General features: G+C 40.6%; 1 protein-coding gene across 19 annotated transcripts in view; it reads left to right on the top strand.

Annotated features, from left to right (window-relative positions):
* ANKS1B (ankyrin repeat and sterile alpha motif domain containing 1B) overlaps positions 1 to 18,988 on the top strand; it is a gene marked incomplete at both ends in the record, with an annotated part of 1,147,860 nt that overhangs the window by 1,045,034 nt on the left and 83,838 nt on the right. For 10 of the 19 annotated variants that reach the window (XM_079714776.1, XM_079714773.1, XM_079714775.1 and 7 more), the window contains 2 exons: positions 12,653 to 12,760; positions 15,038 to 15,217. The exons of 4 other annotated variants lie outside the window; for them this stretch is intronic. In XM_079714776.1, coding sequence (XP_079570902.1) covers positions 12,653 to 12,760; positions 15,038 to 15,217 — 288 coding nt within the window. The remainder of the gene's footprint in view (positions 1 to 12,652; positions 12,761 to 15,037; positions 15,218 to 18,988) is intronic. 5 more of the 19 variants (XM_079714765.1, XM_079714764.1, XM_079714763.1 and 2 more) reach the window with 1 other exon arrangement.

Here is an 18,988-nt window from a genome sequence, read left to right as displayed (position 1 = left end):
GGTGCGCGGGCCTCTCACTGTCACGGCCTCTCTTGTTGCGGAGCACAGGCTCCAGATGCGCAGGCTCAGTAGTTGTGGCTCACGGGCCCAGTTGCTCCGCGGCATGTGGGATCTTCCCAGACCAGGGCTCGAACCTGTGTCCCCTGCATTGGCAGGCAGATTCTCAACCACTGCGCCACCGGGAAGCCCGGCTACTCTTCATTGTGGTGCGCGGGCTTCTCATTGTGGTGGCTTCTTTTGTTGCGGAGCACAGGCTCTAGGCACGCAGGCTTCAGTAGTTGTGGCTCGTGTGCTCTAGAGCACAGGCTCAGTAGTTATGGCACAGGGCTTAGTTGCTCCGTGGCATGTGGGATCTTCCCGGACCAGGGCTCAAATTCATGTCCCCTGCATTGGCAGGCAGATTCTTAACCACTATGACACCAGGAAAGCCCCCCATTTTCTTTCATAACAAATTTTTCCTTCAGTAATCCCAACAATTGCTCAAATGCAATTCAGCAATGCAAACCAAATTTCTCCTATGAAATCCCGATTTGCAGCAAGCTATACTTACAAGTAACTTACAGGGAAATTAGTTAGGAACTGATTCGTTGGTTGGTTGGTTGGTTGGTTCGTTGGTTTGTATTTTTTAAAAATCTTCTGGAGCAGTGTTTATATGAAAATATAATCAGAAAATTAGTACTTTCATCAAGAGGTAATTCAGAGAGCTTTGCAAATAAGCCTAAGATTCTCATTGATTACAAAAAAAGGCTTTCTACCTCCAGAACCCTTAAACGCTCAGAGGCAATTATACCATTAAGGCCTCTCTTTCTATGCAGAGATTATCTTGTTTCCTCGTAATTAGTATTTCCTGTTTACTGAGACAGACTACATTCAGAAAACACACATATCCCCAACCCCCACCCCACCTCCACCCCCCGTCTCACACTCTCCCTCTTTCTCACGGCCCTCTGCTCTCTCTGGAGCTGTGTAACTTGGAACCTCTTTTCCTTGCCGTAGGTTAACACAGTTGTGTTTGGGGTTTTGTTTTTGTTTTGTTTTTTATTAAAGTATAGTTGACTTTCAATATTACATTAGTTTCAGGTGTACAACATAGTGATTAGATATGTTTATGGATTATACTCCACATAAAGTCATTATAAATTATTGGCTATATTCCCTGTGCTGTACATTACATCCTTGTAACTTATTTCTTTTATAGCTTATAGTTTGTACCTCTTATTCCCCTTCACCTATCTTGCCTCACCACCACCCCCCGCAACTTCTCTCCCCTTTGGTAACCCCTAGTTCTCTGTATCTGTGAGTCTGTTTCTGTTTTGCTATATTCATTTGTTTTATTTTTCAGATTCCACATATAAGTGAAAATATATAGCATTTGTCATTCTCTAGCTTATTTCACTAAGCATAACACCCTCCAGATTCATCCATGTTGCAAATGGCAAAATTTTATTCTTTTTTATGGCTGAGTAATATTCCATTGTATGTATATACCATATTTTACTTTCTTTATCCATTTATCTGTTGACGGACACAAGTTGATTTCATATCTTTGCTGTTGTAAATAATGCTCCTACAAACATTGGGGTGCATATATCTTGTTTGAATTATTGTTTTCATTTTCTTCAGATATATACCCAGGAGTGGAATTGCTGGATCATATGGTAGTTTTATTTTTAGTTTTTTGAGGAATCTCCATACTGTTTTCCATAGTGGTTGTACCAATATACATTCCCACTGACAGTATCTTAAGGTTCTCTTCTCTCCACATCCTCACCAACACTTGTTATTTCTTGTCTTTTTTACTACAGCCATTTTGACATGTGTGAGATGGTATTGTATTATGGTTTTGATTTGTGTTTCCTGGATGATTAGTGATGTTGAGCATCTTTTCATGTGCCTGTAGGCCAACTGTATGTCTTCTTTGGGAAAATGTCTATTCAGGTCCTTTTCCCATTTTTTTAATTGGGTTGTTTGATTATTTGATATTGAGTTTTATGAGTTCTTTACATACTTTGGATATTAACCCGTTATTGGACATATCATTTTAAAATGTCTTCTCCCATTCAGTAGGTTGCCTTTTTGTTTTGTTGATGGTTTCCTTCACTGTGTGAAAGCTTTTAAGTTTGATAAGGTCCCATTTGTTTATTTTTGCTTTTACTTCCCCTGCCTAAGAAGACAGATCCAAAAAAATATTACTAAGACCTATGTCAAAAATTTTACTGCCTGTGTTTTCTTCTAGGAGTTTTATGGTTTCAGATCTTACATTTAGAATTTTTTATAAAATAAATCCATTTTGAGTTTATTTCTGTATATGGTATAAAATGTTCTAATTTCCTTCTTTTACATGTAACTGTCTAGTTTTCCCAGCACCACTTATTGAAGAGACTGTCTTTTCCTCATTGTATATTTTTGCCTCCTTTGTAGTAGATTAATTAACCATATGTGCATGGGTTAATTTCTGGGCTCTCTGTTCTGGTCCATTGATCTATGTGTCTTTTTATGTGCCAGTACCACACTGTTTTGATTACTGTAGCTTTGTAGTATAGTCTGAAGTCAGAGTGTGTGATACTTCCAGCTTTGTTCTTTTTTCTTAAGATTGCTTTGGCTATTCAGGGTCTTTTGTGGTCCATACAAATTTTAGGATTATTTGTTCTAGTTCCATGAAAAATGTCATGGGGATTTTGATGGGGATTGCATTAAATCTGTAGATTGCTTTGGGTAGTATGGACATTTTAACAATACTGATTCTTCCAGTTCACAAACACAGGATATTTTTCCATTTATTTGTATTGTCTCCAATTTCCAACACAGTTGTGTTTTGATGGCATCTGTCATACAAACGGTTATTTGCTTATTATTTAGTAGCAGTTGCTCTAAAAAGTAATAGCAGAAGGAAAGAAAATTTGGAAAATCTAGTCACAGGTTTTTGATTTTTTAGTTGAAGGAGGTATAGGGAAGGACTTACAGATGGTGGGAAGTAAGGGAGTTTTACATCACCCTTGGCAAGGCTGTGTAAAGGAATTTGGTGCTAAAACCCAGAAGGAATAGAAAACTATTGAGAGTAGAAAGGAAAAGAAATAGGGTATAGCTGTTGCTTTCTTCTCCTTTTTGCCTTTCAGAGGTATCTCCCCTACTTCGTTTGTTGTCCATTGCAAAAGGGATCAGATTTGAGATTTCAGGTATGTCCCTTTAAGGTATACTTGCGTGCTAGATGCCATGAGGGACCCTAGGTTACAGTGACACTGTACCTGACTTCCCAGAGCTTACAGTCTGGTTGAACAGGTAAGACACATATAACAAGAGAGCTAGCAGTACACACCCTTGTATATCAAATGTCAACAACACAGGGCAGTCCACAAATACTAGAGAAGTTCAAAGAGAGAAGTGAGCAAGGAAGGCTTTAGGTGAATTTTAATTTCATCCTTGCAACATTCTAATGATAAAGAAGACAGGGACATTCTAGAGTATGCAGAGGTGTTATATATTTGGGCCAAAGAGATGTACATGACACGGTTGAAGACATGGAAGAGATTTGTCTGGTTAGAGTTAAAGACATTTTAGATTAATAGGAAAGAGGGCTGGAGAGGTGAAAGGCATGGTCCTTGATCTAAATCTACCCAGAGGTATCCATAATTGCACATTTAAGTAACAAAGATAATATTCAAAATTTTGCTGTTAGGATTATTCAAGGACAGGGTAAGAAAGTTTTAAGTTTCTGTTGTACTTAAAAGAGAAATAATGCCCTAATTTAGTGCTTTATAATTTCCAGAGCAGCTTCCTAGCCATTCTCATTCAGTCCACAGAAATCCCTTTTAGTCTTGGAAGGCTGTGTAGTCATATATATTTAGATAGACGGGTGGAAGATAGGTAGGTAGGTAGGTAGATGGATGGATGGATACATGCATAGATAATATGCAAGAATATATACACACACCCACATTTTAAAAAATATTTTTTCACCTACTGAATTGAGAGCCCTAGAGGACTGAATTTTTTTCTTCTTTGGTGCTCCCAAATTGCGTTATATGTGGAAGACATCCAATAAATGTTTGCTGAATAAGATTATTATTGTCCCTTCAATATCACACCTCAAAGATGTTAAAGATCACTTAGCTAGAAGAAGAATCAGGGCAAGAACAAAATGTCATGACTGTCTGCTCCAGAGGTCCTTCTATCCACCATACCATTCCAGACATGGATTATTACAGCCCAAGAGATGAGAGAGAAAATGTCACAGTCAAAAATCGAATGCAAGTTCAAATGAGGATTTCTGGAATTGTGGGAGTTGAAATTGAATGACACACAGGCACTTTTGCCTTGATGCTCTCAGTGGAAAGTGTTTAGAAATTATTACCAGGAAGGGGGGAAAGCGTTCACATTTAATTGCGATTCCTCTGAGTTCTGCAGAGGAGAACAAACCTGATAAACTTCCATCTGAGCTTCCATTCTAGGCATTCAGAGCACTTGGAGTTTTGTTAGAAGAGGCCCCTCTGAAGGTAGATGAGCTCTCTAGACTTGCATGGGAGCTGCTGTCCTCACTTGGCAAATATCTAGAAAAGGAAAGGGGGAAATAATCTACCCTTTTAAAATGGAAGGGGGGTTCCGCATGCAGCGTGGAGCTGTTTCATCCAAAATACCATTTAAATAAAAATCCCTCCCTAAATAAAACCCAGAAATAAGAAGGATGCAGTCCCACAGTGATAACCAGAATCGCCTGTGTGCTCAGCACTGCCGCACGTGTAATCTCTGGAGGATTCTAGCTACCTGTGTTATTTCACGTCTGTCAGCTAAATCTGAACTCCAAAATATAACAAATGCAAAATGTGACTCTGAGGAACATTATGTGGGTTTGTGATTTCTCCCTGGAGGACTGGGTCCAGCCGGCAATAAACGGATTGATATTTCATGTGGAACATGGAGACAGACTGTCGCTACATGACTCTTCTTCATGACTCACGTGCATTCCTGCAGCGTTCTCTGGTGTTTTTCATATTGTCTATGCAAACATGGCAGCGAAAATGGAAGTTGTAGGATGATAGCATTTTTAAAGCACATGGAATGTTTGATATTGAGAAAAGAAGCACAAGCTAAATTTCCAACAGTGAGGGGGGTGGTTAATGAATTATGACATACTTCTCAAAAGCAATAATATGGTAACATGGAGTTACTTTAAATGCCTGCTGAGGGTAGTATAAGTAGGAAAGTTCTTTAGGTTTAATATTGAGTGAAAAAAAATTACAGTGAAAATTGTACTTATAGTATGACAACTACAACACATAATCATGGGGACAAAATGAAAGGAAATGTACCTAAACACTAAGAGCCTAGGATAACTCATCCTCTTATTTGTTTTTCTGTATTTCCGGTCCCTATAATGGGAATGCATTGTTATTATAATCAAAACATTAATTTTTCAAAAGAGAAAAACATGTTTAATTTATATCACATTAAATTTAAAGAGGGAAAAAAAAAGAAGTCTGGGTACCCTGACTTCCAGTTTGCTGTGACATATATTCTGATGTGACCTATTCAGTGTGAGGGTAATGTCATGATATTGTCTAGCAGAATTCCCACAGCTAAACCCAGAAACATAAATGACAGTGACATAATATTATAGCATTGTCACTCAAACAGTTATTCTCCTATTGCCAGGGTGTGCAAAGGGGTTTCTGAAGTTGTCTTCTTTAATTGATACTGGAGAGGATTCCCAGAGGCAGCTACTACTCTGATGAATGTATACCAATATGCAGCAGGCCTGTGTTGTTTCAGTTCCTTCCCTTTAACCCACATTTCTCATGATAGTTGTAATAAAAACCAGTAAGAAAACATGCACTAACTTTAATTTTTTACCCGTTGGAGCTCAGCAGTTGGAACCACTTTCTTATCCTCATATGTATAATAATTGATTCTTAGTTAATGGTTTGGCTCTGTAGTTTTTTATGCCCAGTTTCTCTGTGTTTCCTCTTTGAATCCACCAAATAATTTGTGGCAGAACCTTGATATTGGTTTTTCTGTTTGTTTGTTGTTTTTAACATCTTTATTGGAGTATAATTGCTTTACAATGATGTGTTAGTTTCTGCTTTATAACAAAGTGAATCAGCTATACATATACATATATCCCCATATCTCCTCCCTTTTGTGTCTCCCTCCCACCCTCCCTATCCCACCCCTCTAGGTGATGACAAAGCACCAAGCTGATCTCCCTGTGCTATGCGGCTGCTTCCCACACATTTGGTAGTGTATATAAGTCCATGCCACTCTCTCACTTCGTCCCAGCTTACCCTTCCCCCTTCCCGTGTCCTCAAGTCCATTCTCTACGTCTGCGTCTTTATTCCGGTCCTGCCCCTAGGTTCTTCAGAACCTTTTTTTTTTTTTAGATTCCATATATATGTGTTAGCATATGGTATTTGTTTTTCTCTTTCTGACTTACTTCACTCTGTATGACAGTCTCTAGGTCCATCCACCTCACTACAAATAACTCAATTTCATTTCTTTTTTATGGCTGAGTAATATTCCATTGTATATATGTGCCACATCTTCTTTATCCATTCATCTGTCTGTGGACACTTAGGTTGCTTCCATGTCCTGGCCATTGTAAATAGTGCTGCAATGAACATTGTGGTACATGACTCTTTTTGAATTATGGTTTTCTCAGGGTATATGCCCAGTAGTGGGATTGCTGGGTCGTATGGTAGTTCTATTTTTAGTTTTCTAAGGAACCTCCATACTGTTCTCCATAGTGGCTGTATCAATTTACATTCCCACCAACAGTGCAAGAGGGTTCCCTTTTCTCCACACCCTCTCCAGCATTTATTGTTTGTAGATTTTTTGATGATGGCCATTCTGACCGGTGTGAGGTGATACCTCATTGTAGTTTTGATTTGCATTTCTCTAATACTTAGTGATTTTGAACATCCTTTCATGTGTTTTTTCGATATTGTTTTTTGAATTGAGCAGAATTGGCTCAATATCTTGGAATAGCTAAATCCTCAGTAGGTTACCATTACTTTACCTTTTACTCCGATGGGGTTCCTTCCTTTTACATGCAGTTAACTGTTCACCCAAGCAGTGATGAAAACCGTACAGAATTCTTTTCTAACACAGTAACCATTGCTCCAGCTTTTTGAAAACTGACTTTACAGACTGGTTTACAGGTTTACAGACTGACTGGTCATGAATTACGGTGCCTGGGGTGGCAGGATCTCACTGTTTCCCTATCTGCTTACAACAATGATCAGATGTTAAGCTGTTCTCACTCAAGGCAAACCCAGCTGCCTTTGGACTTAACTTTTCCATAATGACTATCTTTCTTTGGAATAGTTTCTCTGTTGTTTTGCCAATTGGATTTCTTACTGTCAGCTTTGGAGTTTTGAAGCCAAATGTCACCCTCCCTACCTCTCTAACATTAGTCAACTTGAATTGAATCTTAGGTTCATGAGGACTTCTTGTCCTTTGTGTATATATGCATTTCATGAGGAATTCTGTAAGGTACACCCACCTGAGCTCTTTTGGCTTGAAGATTTAACCCTGCCTTGAGCCTTGTCCAAAACTGAAACTGTGTTATTTTAATGTTTTCAGATGATCAAGACCCAGTATAAATGTTTTGAACATGATAACTCAAAATAAAAATCACCATCTTAAGAAGCATCATAATGTGTAACTAATAGTGTAGCTAAGACCAAGCAGTATAGAGGTTGATAGCAAGAAGAAGAGTGTGGTGAGTGGTAAAGAGCAGGTTAAGAATCAGGTGCAGATCCCAGACAGGATACCTGTTAGCAGTGAGACCTTCAACAAAGTACTCAGTATTTCTAAGTCTCAGGTTTGGTATCTCTAAAATGGGAATGATACTGTTATTTTAAGAATCTAATGAGATATTTACACATATATAGTACACTTGGAACAGTTTCTGGCACAACTGGAACATAGCAGATGTTCAATAAATGTAATCATCAGTATCTTCTGTAATATGGGATCATTTCTGGACTTCCCTGGTGGCGCAGTGGGTAAGAATCTGCCTGCCAATGCAGGGGTCACGGGTTCGATCCCTGGTCCAGGAAGATCCCACACGCCCCAAGCAACTAAGCCCGTACGCCACAACTACTGAACCTGTGCTCTAGAGCCCAGAGCCCGCAAGCCACAACTACTGAGCCTGTGTGCCACAACTACTGAAGCCCGCGCGCCTAGAGCCCTTGCTCCGCAACAAGAGAAGCCACCACAATGAGAAGCCTGCACACTGCAACGAAGAGTAGCCCCCGCTCACTACAACTAGAGAAAGCCCGCGCGCAGCAGCGAAAACCCAACACAGCCAAAATTTAAATTTAAAAAAAAAAGGGGGGATCATTTCTAATACAGAAGGAGAGTTACCCAGGCGTTCTTGACATGAACCATCACTCTGTGGTAATTTGTTCATTCTGTCCACCCATCTGTCTGTTTCCCTCTTTGGGCTAGTTGTGTGGAGGAGGCAGCAATGGAGCTTAGTGTGGAGGAGGGCCTCAGCTTACCTCCTATTGGAAACTGAATGGTGGGATGGGAGAATAGGATGTGTTCTTTTAGATTAGATATGATATTAAACTAATAGCTAGAAACCAGACCCATTACTACCAGTACATGTCGCTTCAATGAGAGTTTTTCCAAGGTTAACCACGTCTCATGATGCAAGGCACCAGCATATTTGTTTGACATCATTAACTTTATGAAAATGACCAAGTCCCTGTTTTTCCAGGTCAGATTTCCTTGCATCCTTAGAGACCATTAGCTGGAATGAGCACACCGTGAGATTGTGTCTTCTGTGTGCTGGCACTGTGCTGATTATTCTCACAGTTTCACTCTTCATCTTTCCAACAACATTTGAGATTGGCATTAACTTCCTCATTTTATAGGCAAGAAAACTGGGATCAGAGGAGTCAGGTAACTTGCCCAAAATTGAGCTGTCAGAGAGTAAACCAAAAGCAGCAATGGAAGTTACACCAACTCAATTCTATCACAGTTATTTGTTATTTAGTGTCAGTTTTTTGTCAGAATAATTTTGAGTGTCTTTATTGCTATAAAAACATTTCTTGGGACTTCCCTGGTGGTCCAGTGGTAAAGAATCCGCCTTAAAATGCAGGGGACGCGGGTTCGATCCCTGGTCGGGGAGCTAGGTTCCCACATGCCACGGGGCAATAAGCCCGCGCACCACAGCTACTGAGCTTGTGCGCCTCAGCTAGAGAGTCTGCATGCCGCAAACTACAGGGCCCACGCACTCTGGAACCCATGCACCACAACTACAGAGCCCACATGCTCTGGAGCCCACGCGCCACAACTAGAGAAGAGAAAACCCACACACCACAACTAGAGAGAAGCCTGCACTCTGCAACAGAAGATTCTGCATGCCTCAACAAAGATCCCATGTGCCACACTAAGACCTGACGTGGCCAAAATAAATAATAAATAAATAATAAATCTTAAAAATGTATATCTTTAAAAAAAGCCAAACATTTCTTAGCAGGTTTTAGGGGCCCAAGGCAGCACCATCAGCATCAGGTTCAATTCCCTACTGAGAGAAAGGCAGTGGGGATTTTTGGGGAGGAATTTATATCTAATAGAAGCTCTGGCAAAGTAATTGAGAATAAGAATAAAAGGGAATAAGAAAATGTAGTGGTTTTTAGACTTGCAAATACACTTGAAAAGGTTAATGTTGTATTTTTCTGAAATGGAGGAATTCTTTGATCTTGATGCTTAAAAAAAAAAGAAACAATGAAAGAATATAAGGGTATTTCTCTGGATTGTATGAACAGTATTGCCTGCAAGTAATCAGCCTGGGGACCACACTTACTTAGCATATTTGTAAATCACCTGAAAAAAGGAGTATATGGTGAAATTCCAGATTTGCAAAAACTACTAAGCTCCTATGGGTAGTGCAATGCCAAGCTGACTAATAAGAATATAGAGGATAACACAGGGTTCCGTGGGTGGGCAGACGGATGGCAGGTGGGCTTCTGCTTGGACACCTGTAAGATAAGGAACGTAGGGAGAAATCATCCAAGCCATCCTTCCAGGATTAAAGGGCTTTCAACGATCAGCTATAACAAAATTACGAGCTTTTACAGTCAGTGTCTGTTTTTGTGCCTAGTTATTCCTACTGGAGCTAAAAAGCCAGCCAAAAATCAGGAGTGCTTAGAAGGGGCATTTTTAAAGGGGCATTAAAAGCAGGAAATAGTAGCCCACTCAAATGTAAGGCCATGGTTCACTTATACCTGGAATGTTGTGAGTAATATGTTCAGCAGACCTGAAGCATTTGGAATACAGGAGGAGAAGGTACAGAGAGAGTGGACTAAAAGGACTGCTTTATGAAAACAACCTGCAAAGATGAGAGGATTTATCAGCCTGGGAAGATGAAGGTTTATCAAATCAGAGGGATGTGGTGCAGACAGACACACGCTGATTAACATTTACCATCCCCATCCTCGACAGACATGGGTCAGAGAGTGAGTATAAAAGGAATAGAGCAAATTTATGGTTATCAGAGGGGAAACATGGTGGGGTTAGGGATAAATTAGGAGTTTGGGATTAACATATACACACTACTATATATAAAATAGATAACCATCAGGGACCTACTGTATAGCACAGGGAACTCTACTCAATATTCTGTAATAACCTATATGGGAAAAGAATCTGAAAAAGAATGGATATATGTGTAACTGAATCACTTTGCTGTACACCTGAAGCTAACACAACATTGTAAATCAGCTATACTCAAATATAAAATAAAAATTAAATTAGAAATTAAAAATTAAAAAAATTTGGGGGGCTTCCCTGGTGGCACAGTGGTTGAGAATCTTCCTGCCAATGCAGGGGACATGGGTTCGAGCCCTGGTCTGGGAAGATCCCACATGCCACGGAGCAACTAGGCCTATGAGCCACAACTACTGAGCCTGCGCGTCTGGAGCCTGTGCTCCGCAACGAGAGGCCGCGATAGTGAAGAGGCCCATGCACCACGATGAAGAGTGGCCCCCGCTTGCCACAACTAGAGAAAGCCCTCGCACAGAAACAAAGACCTAACACAGCCAAAAATAAATATAAAACTAAATAAATAAATAAAAAAGATTACTATTAAAGAAAACCAGACATCTCAAGTTAATGAATTTTAAAATAAATAAATAAAAATAAAATTTTTTAATTAAAAAATAAAAAAGGAATAGAGCATCATGCTAGTTTAAAATTGAAATCAGATTAGGCAGAAAGGCCAATAGGCTAACTGACAAATAGGCCAATAATAGTTCCAGATAGCACAGGATGAGTGCCAAAGAAATGCCCGCTTCAACCCCTTAAAACTTGAAAAGAGAAATGTTTTTAAAAAATCATTTTCACAATGGGTCATTTACTTTGGGAACTAGTTACCCAACAAGGATTGTTCTATCCTGGTACTACGCTTGTGCAGAAAAGAGGTGAATATATTTCTTATGAATGGATTTATAATTTGTTGTTTTTAAAAAGTCAGTAATGTTTGGAGATATGCCCAAACTTTGCTGTTTGCCTTGGCGTAAAACAAGTTTTGGAGTCAGGAAGCCATATTCAAATCCCAGAGCCACCACATACTGGCTCTTAGGTGGGCTACTTAACCACTCTGAACCTCAGTCTCCTCTTCTGTAAAGCAAGAAGAACACCTTCCAGTTAGGAATGTTGGGGTGAAGGAAAGAGTAACATTTGTAAAGCTCTGGGAAGGGCTGGGGACAGAGGCTCTCTGCAAGGCTTGGTTTCCTTTGTCATCTCTTCTACACTATGCCCTTTGCAGCCCTGTCAGGCTCAAAAATCCCATCCTGGGGAGTCTCTGGTCAGGCAGTACTTGATTCTAATCCTACTTTGCTACTTTCATCTGTATGAACATTCATTCTTTCATAGTCATTGAGCCCCCACTATTTCAAACATTGGTTTAGGTGTTTGGGAAATAGTAATGATAAAGATATACCTGCTGTCTGGAAGCTTACCTGGGGGAGAGGGCTATGCAAACACTAAACCTGCAAATAAAGTTATTTCAGAGAATGATATGAAGAGGATCACAGGATAGAGTGTGACAGGGTGAGGGCTCAGTTCTTTTACAGAGGAGATGGGAAGGGCCTTTGTGAGAAGACAGACAACACTTAAGCAACGTCCAAAGGGATGAGAAGGTGTCATTTGAAAATTGCTGGGGAACATTCCAGGCAGATGGAGAAACAAGGGTGGAGGCCCCAAGGCCAGAATGAGCGTGGAATGTTCACAGAACACAGAAGGCTGGAGGGGAGGGAGGAGGGGACACAGAGAAAGACAGAGGGCAGGCAGCCTTGCTGGGACTTGAGGCCAGCTCAGGACTCAGAGTTTCTTCTGAGCCGTAGGAAGCTATTGGAGGGACGAGGCCTGACTTCTACTTTGGAAGGGTCCTGTGGCTGCTCGGTAGAGAGTTAGACCCTAGGGCAGCCTGAGTGACAGCACCGTCCCTGCTTTCTCTTCCTACCCACACTGCCTTGCCGCTCTGTTGCTCTCTCTCTGGATCCGAGGGGACACACTGATTTCACACCACATCTCTCCCGGTGCAGAGGTAACTTTGCACAAATCTCTTTCCGCTACTTTATCTTTTAGGAACGTAAAAATTATTTTTCTCATGTGAAATATTTAACCCAAATATATGTCTTTTCAGGTTTTAAAAATCAATTTGATTGGCCACAGGAAACGTATCTTGGCATCTCTAGGAGACAGGCTGCACGACGATCCACCACAGAAGCCCCCTCGGTCCATCACCCTCAGGGTAAGTACCCAGCATGCTTGTTTGGTCCTCCACTCTTATCCTCGAAAATTATTTTGTGCAATAAAATAAAAATGATTGAAGCAGTGGGTCAGGAAGTACAGGCTGTTTTCCATGTAGCCTACCTCACCTGTATAAAAAACTATCTCGCCTTTGATAGTGTTTTCTACAACAAGATTTGTTTTTCTCGGTTGGTTAAATAAATGTTTTTGAGATTTAAATTAACATCTGAAAAACCACCACCTTTAAAGAACCTCTCCGCTACCCCGCATCCCACACACCCCTCTACACCAAGAGAAGAAATGAGTTTTCTGTCAGACTTCTCAAACCCACAGGTAGAAAATCGATGAGGACCAGAGTTAAGTAAAAGATAAATTTAAAATTAACCTTAGGGTCTTCTGTTTTTAAGAAGTGAAAATTTTTCAGCTTTACCCACTTCAAAAATTAAGAATAGAGAACCTAGAACTTTATTTAGTAAACTGTTTCAGCTGTATTTTAGAAGTATGGGGTAGAAAAACTGGGAGGAAGAGAGAAATAAAGTGGAAGAGGAAGGAAGGCAAGAAAGAGCAGAGGGAAGGAGACAGAGAGAGAGAGAAGATTGCCAGGCAGACGGGCAGCGGAAGGAGTAGCCAGTGGTCGCCGGTGTTCGTGAGGCCTGTAGAAACTTTTCAAAAATTTATCATAAAGGCAGGATCACCATGACCAGTTGGAGAGTTCCAACTCTGTTCTCTTTATTGAGCCCTGCACTTGCTTGCTTCTGATTCCTTTTCTGCAAGTGTCAGAAAGGGTAGTGATAATAAATGAACACAAAAGTAGCACTTAGATGTCACTGCCAGCGATGAAATGCAGTCGAATGCCTCTTAGCAGTGGATTTCAGCAAACAGTAACTACTGTCGGTATCACAGAGGATCGAGCAGGAGAGGAGCTGTTAAGATTTTAAGGCTGATTCAGTTTTAAAGGAAAAGAAAATACACAAAGACTTCAGGAAATGCAAGAGAATTGGCTCCAGGAGGGCCATGAGGAAAACTGGCGATTGGGGCAGTTGGAATACACTGGGCTCTTTGGAGGCTAGTGAGGGCTTAGGGGGTAGTGGAGATAGGAGAGGACCTATTTCTCCCTCAGTAAGAAGAGCCTCAAATAAATTGGGGGAAAATGAGGCTAGAAAGGGATTCTTGTTTTGCCTTTGTTTTGCTACACAAAAGAGGAGAAAGATACAGGCACCATCAGTGTAACCATCCTAAAATGACCCTTTTGAGGAATAATTCCCTGCTACTTACCCTACAGTCTTTCCTTCCTCTGCTAAACCTCTCCCTCTGGCTCTCTGGAACAGATTTAGGGAAACAGCAGACAAATCAAAGACAGAAGTTCCCAGGAAAAAGTGTAGGACCTTAATCCATCAAAGGAGGTCCGGAACATCTTGGGGAGAAGTAACCTGGAGGATCGGCACGATCCAATCCTCCACTTACTTGCAAGCATCAGAGCCCAGCTGTCTGTCCCCCTTTATCTTACTTCTTTTTTTTTTTTTTTTTTGCGGTACGCAGGCCTCTCACTGTTGTGGCCTCTCCCGCTGCGGAGCACAGGCTCCGGACGCGCAGGCTCAGCGGCCATGGCTCACGGGCCCAGCCGCTCCGGGGCATGTGGGATCTTCCCAGACCAGGGCTCGAACCCGTGTCCCCTGCATCTGCAGGCAGACTCTCAACCACTGCGCCACCAGGGAAGCCCCTATCTTACTTCTTGACCAGTTTCCCCCAGTTCTCTTTGCCCTTGAAGCCCATCCTCTGTCATTACATGCATTGCTCTGCAGTCTGTGCGTGTGACATGCCATTTCCATACTGTGTCCTCTTTCTGGCAGGGATTGCCAGGCTACTCTTTGATGGAGGATCAACACCCATGAGGTCCCACTTTAGCTTTCTTGTCATGGCATCTACCATGGCGAGGCCCCTCTGTCCACATAGAGACACAGTTCCTTCCCTTGTAAGCACAAGAGAGTGTCAGGGGTGCCCAACATATATGTGTGCCTCTCCCCTGGGATCATCCGTGGTGCTGGCTTAAGAAGACAGAGCCTGATTGTTGATATTGTAAACCTTCAACCTGAAATGCTTAGTGGAGAGGTATTGACTGTGCCATTAATAAAATGGTAGAATGTCATTGATGCCTTGGCAGTTGATTCAAAAATGACTCCTCACCCCCCGCAGTGTATCTTGTCAGTATTTCACAATTTTGAAACCAGAGGTCAGCCACAAGAACATGGTATTTATTTCATGATGTATTTCCATTCAGGAACCCAGTGGTAATCACACTCCTCCTCAGTTGTCTCCATCACTTAGCCAAAGCACTTACACCACTGGTGGCTCCCTAGACGTTCCTCACATTATCATGCAGGGCGATGCAAGGAGGAGAAGAAATGAAAACTACTTTGATGATATTCCCCGATCAAAACTGGAGAGGCAGATGGCCCAGGTAAGGTGTTCAAAGCCTCTGTGATGTTTTTGTCTTTCACCCATATCAAGTAATGCATTCCAGTTTTGAACAGTTGCTTACAATGGATGCCTACTGTGCACAACGTAACTGGAATTTTACCATTCTATGCCATGACTTTCGTTCTCTGCTCAGTTGAACTAGAATGAAATGGGCCTTTCTGGGAAGGGAATGTATACACTGATCCTTGTTATCCATTTCTTTACTGAAGAAATTATGTCTGATCTCTTTGCACCCAGAAAGTCTTTGCCCTAAAGGGAGTAATACTGTGTAAGAATCAAATCATAATGAAAAAATAAATCATAAAAGTCTAGATTATAGAATGTAAATTGGTCAGATGACAGGGCAAAAGTTGGGGGTGGGGGAGTATTAACTCCGAGAAATGTGGTTCATTTTCTCCCAAGTTTACACATTTGTATAGAGTTGTACAATGGGGACTAGTTGCATCCATCTCATACTGTCACCTTGAGTGGTTGAAAATGATGCTGCTGCCTGACACAAATAACTGAAGAGAGAGGTCTGTCCTGTTCAGACCTTTCCATGTTTTGGGTATGGATGTCCGTGTTTCACCTGTCCGCAGATTGCTGCTCAGGAACTCAAGTCAGCCATAACCAAATAGTGGTGCTCTTCCTAAAGCACATTCAGATGGGCAGCTAGCTCTGCAGTGTCACCCCGAGGCTCACAGCTATAAATTTGTTGACAGCTGTTGGCAGAATCAACCCTTTTCGTCCTCATTCTAGGTTCAGACTGAGCGTTGAGAGGGTTCTCTGCCTCCCACACCTAAGATGAGAATCTTGAGGTGAAAATTTGACTGCAGTTGCGTTGCCTTGGTTGTTAAGTATTTTTCTCAGCTGTTTGGTGAGATTCTGTTTTTTTAAAGCCTTTGGTAAACATTCAGTGCTGCCACTCACGAAAGAAAAATGTGAAGAGAATGTTCTGGAAGCCATGGCTATTCTGCCTGCATATTCCCTGGAGATAAGGGGTCTGAGATATTGTGTCTCCTTTCAACTTGCTCAATATCAAATTGTTCTCAGGGTTCTTTGTGCAAAGAATAGCAATGTTGGGATTATGGAGGATCTTTTATTGAAGGGAGGTGGAAAATTTGGGAGAGACAAGAAAAGAATAATTTTCCCTCTCTCTCTTGTTAAGTATTGTCTTTTAATCCTATTACTGTTTTCACTGATGTTTTTTTAAATAAAGAATCTAAAAGCTTTTTTCCCCAAGATGTTCATACATTTCCTGCTATTTGTTAGTATCTGTGGATCAAATATGTGGTTAAATTTCTCTAATGACAGCATTTCAGAGACATGGTTTGTTTTAACCTTGAACCATGTAGTCTTTATGTATTAATGCAAATTGGGTCTTTCCTGGACCCTTTTCTTCCCTGGATAATGGCAGATCATCCATTAACAAGCATTATCTGTTATTGACTGTGCCAAATTCAGCAACAGAATCACCTGTCTGAACTGCTCATGTAATTTATGCGAGTTCTCCACATAGTGCAGTTTTTTTCAGAGAGGAAATTAATTACTCTTTTGCCTGAGTATGCACACTCAGAGGTAATCTAGCAATTGCTCCCTTATGGTCTTTGTGAGATTCACAACCTAGAGGCAGTATTACCGTCTGAAGAGCCTAGATCTTTTTCTTGTCATTCCGATCAGAATGCATCCCTTTCTGGAATTGTCTTGCCCTTGAGGAAATTGAATGAACTTTTATCTGGCCAGGTGAGAAAGGCCAAAATGCACAAAGAGAAATGAGGTAAGCAGTGGATGAGTTGGAAGCTGTCGGAGGTCTGTGTGAATGTGCTTATTTCCCTCCCATGTACTGCTCACAATGATCGGATGACTGATGGAGACCTAGGCCTCCATCAGCAGCCAGGAGCTTATTAGAAGCTTTCTAATATCCCACTGCTCAATACAGCACTTTTGCTGCAGAATAAATAGGAGATGGCACTACAGGAATCCAATCGATAAGAAAAAGGGATTCTGGGATTGCAGCTCTTTAGGCTGTGTTAATTGCAGTTTTTTTATTTGTCTTGAGACTCTTTCCCAGTCTAGAAATGCCAAAAATCCTGGAGAAATGAGTGGGTACCTTTTAAAAAATAACACCATTTCAAAGCTTTAACCTGTCAAAATATGAAATACTCGGTAATTTTGTTGTTGAACAGTTTTATTTATGTGACTTTTTCACCACTCAGCCACCCAATTGATTTTTTTTTTCTTATTCTTCTGTTTCTGGTCATTTGCTGTAATAATTTTTGAAATCCGTTTGCTTTTTTCTTTTTTTAGAACCCATCAAACTGTCTCTAGACCACATCTTCCCCAAAGTTATGCCCTTAGCCAGTAAAGCTGAATTCAAGTCTTCTTCCTAAGGACTTGAATTAGCAATTTTAGCAATTAAAATTCCTGTAAGCAAGCAGCTAGTTACACCTCCTTCCAACCAGGAGCTCAGTCCCTGAGGTTCCTTCCCAAGGGATTTCTCTCAAGGGGCTTACTTGAGGTTGGGTAATGCATGCCTAACCAGTCTGTTTCCCACTAAAAGGCAGAAGTCCACCTTCAGGCTTTCTTACTTACTTACTAAAAGAAAGGAAAACGCAATTAAAAGAAAATCACCTGGACAAATCCTTGTTCTCAGAAACCCCCTTACTGCTTCAAGTTTACCTGAGCCCCCAGAAGAGTGATTTGGAATTCTAGCCGTAGGCCAGGAACCTTAAGTTCTTGGTGGCTGCAGTAATTCGTAGGAGCATAGCTTTTGCCCAGCAGATGTGTGGAAGTGCGTTAACTTGAAAAGCCAATGCTGAAAGTTAAATTGAGATAAATTTAATGTCCATTCCACCTATTAAATTTGTTCGTTAGCAAATACTTTTTTAAAAGGTAACACAGTGTTTGATTACTTGTTTTCAATTCGAACCGATGTTTAAAATACTTGTCTTGGAATCCAGAAGATTTTAAATAGTACAGCTATTGTTTGCTTTTATTCTGATGTAAGCAATATTGTGGCATCAAATTGTCTTAAATAAATATGTGAGAAACAAAATCAAGTTCAGTACTGATAGGATTTTTGAAACCATGAAATGTAATGATGTAAACACATCTAAACAATGGATTGCCTATCATGCTGAAAACATAGCTTTCTAGCCTATAATTCTAAATTGGACTCAGCTCAGAAGTTCTGAAAGGCTCCCCTATTTCCATATCCCTAATAAATAAATGTTGCATTCACATTTGTATAATAATACCTTAATGTGTATAGAGCTTGCTTTTAAATTTCCAAAGTACTGTCACATCTGTCATCTCATTTGAGCACAAACAAGGTATCCTACACAACTATGTGTGTGTAGCACGTGGCAGATCAGCTTTTAAGACCAAGTTCTGTGGAGATGAGATAGTAAGTGAAAATATGAAAAATAATAACAGAAGGAGGAAAAATATTTCCAGTATTTAGGACCTAATTGCAACATTTAGAAATTTTCTTGAGTGATATTTAGGAGAAGTCAAAACATTCTTAAAATGAATAATAAATGAGAGTAATGGAATTAATAAAGTTTAGGGACCACATCTCCAAAGTTATGAAAAAAGGAAAAGGAGTTTCCCAAAGTGAAACTTATAGCCATGTATTTATAACCAAATACTTATGGAAAAATGAAATAATACTTCTATTTTCACAAAATAAAAAAGACTCCTAAACAGTAAGAGAAAACCCACACTATAGAAGTTCTTGTGTTTTGAATGCTCTCATCTAATTAGAAATATC

The sequence above is a fragment of the Hyperoodon ampullatus genome (genome assembly GCF_949752795.1).
Source record: "Hyperoodon ampullatus genome assembly, chromosome: 11".
Classification (NCBI taxonomy): Eukaryota; Metazoa; Chordata; class Mammalia; order Artiodactyla; family Ziphiidae; genus Hyperoodon; species Hyperoodon ampullatus.
Note: the sequence above shows the minus strand (reverse complement) of the source record. Positions and strands in the feature narration are given on the sequence as shown.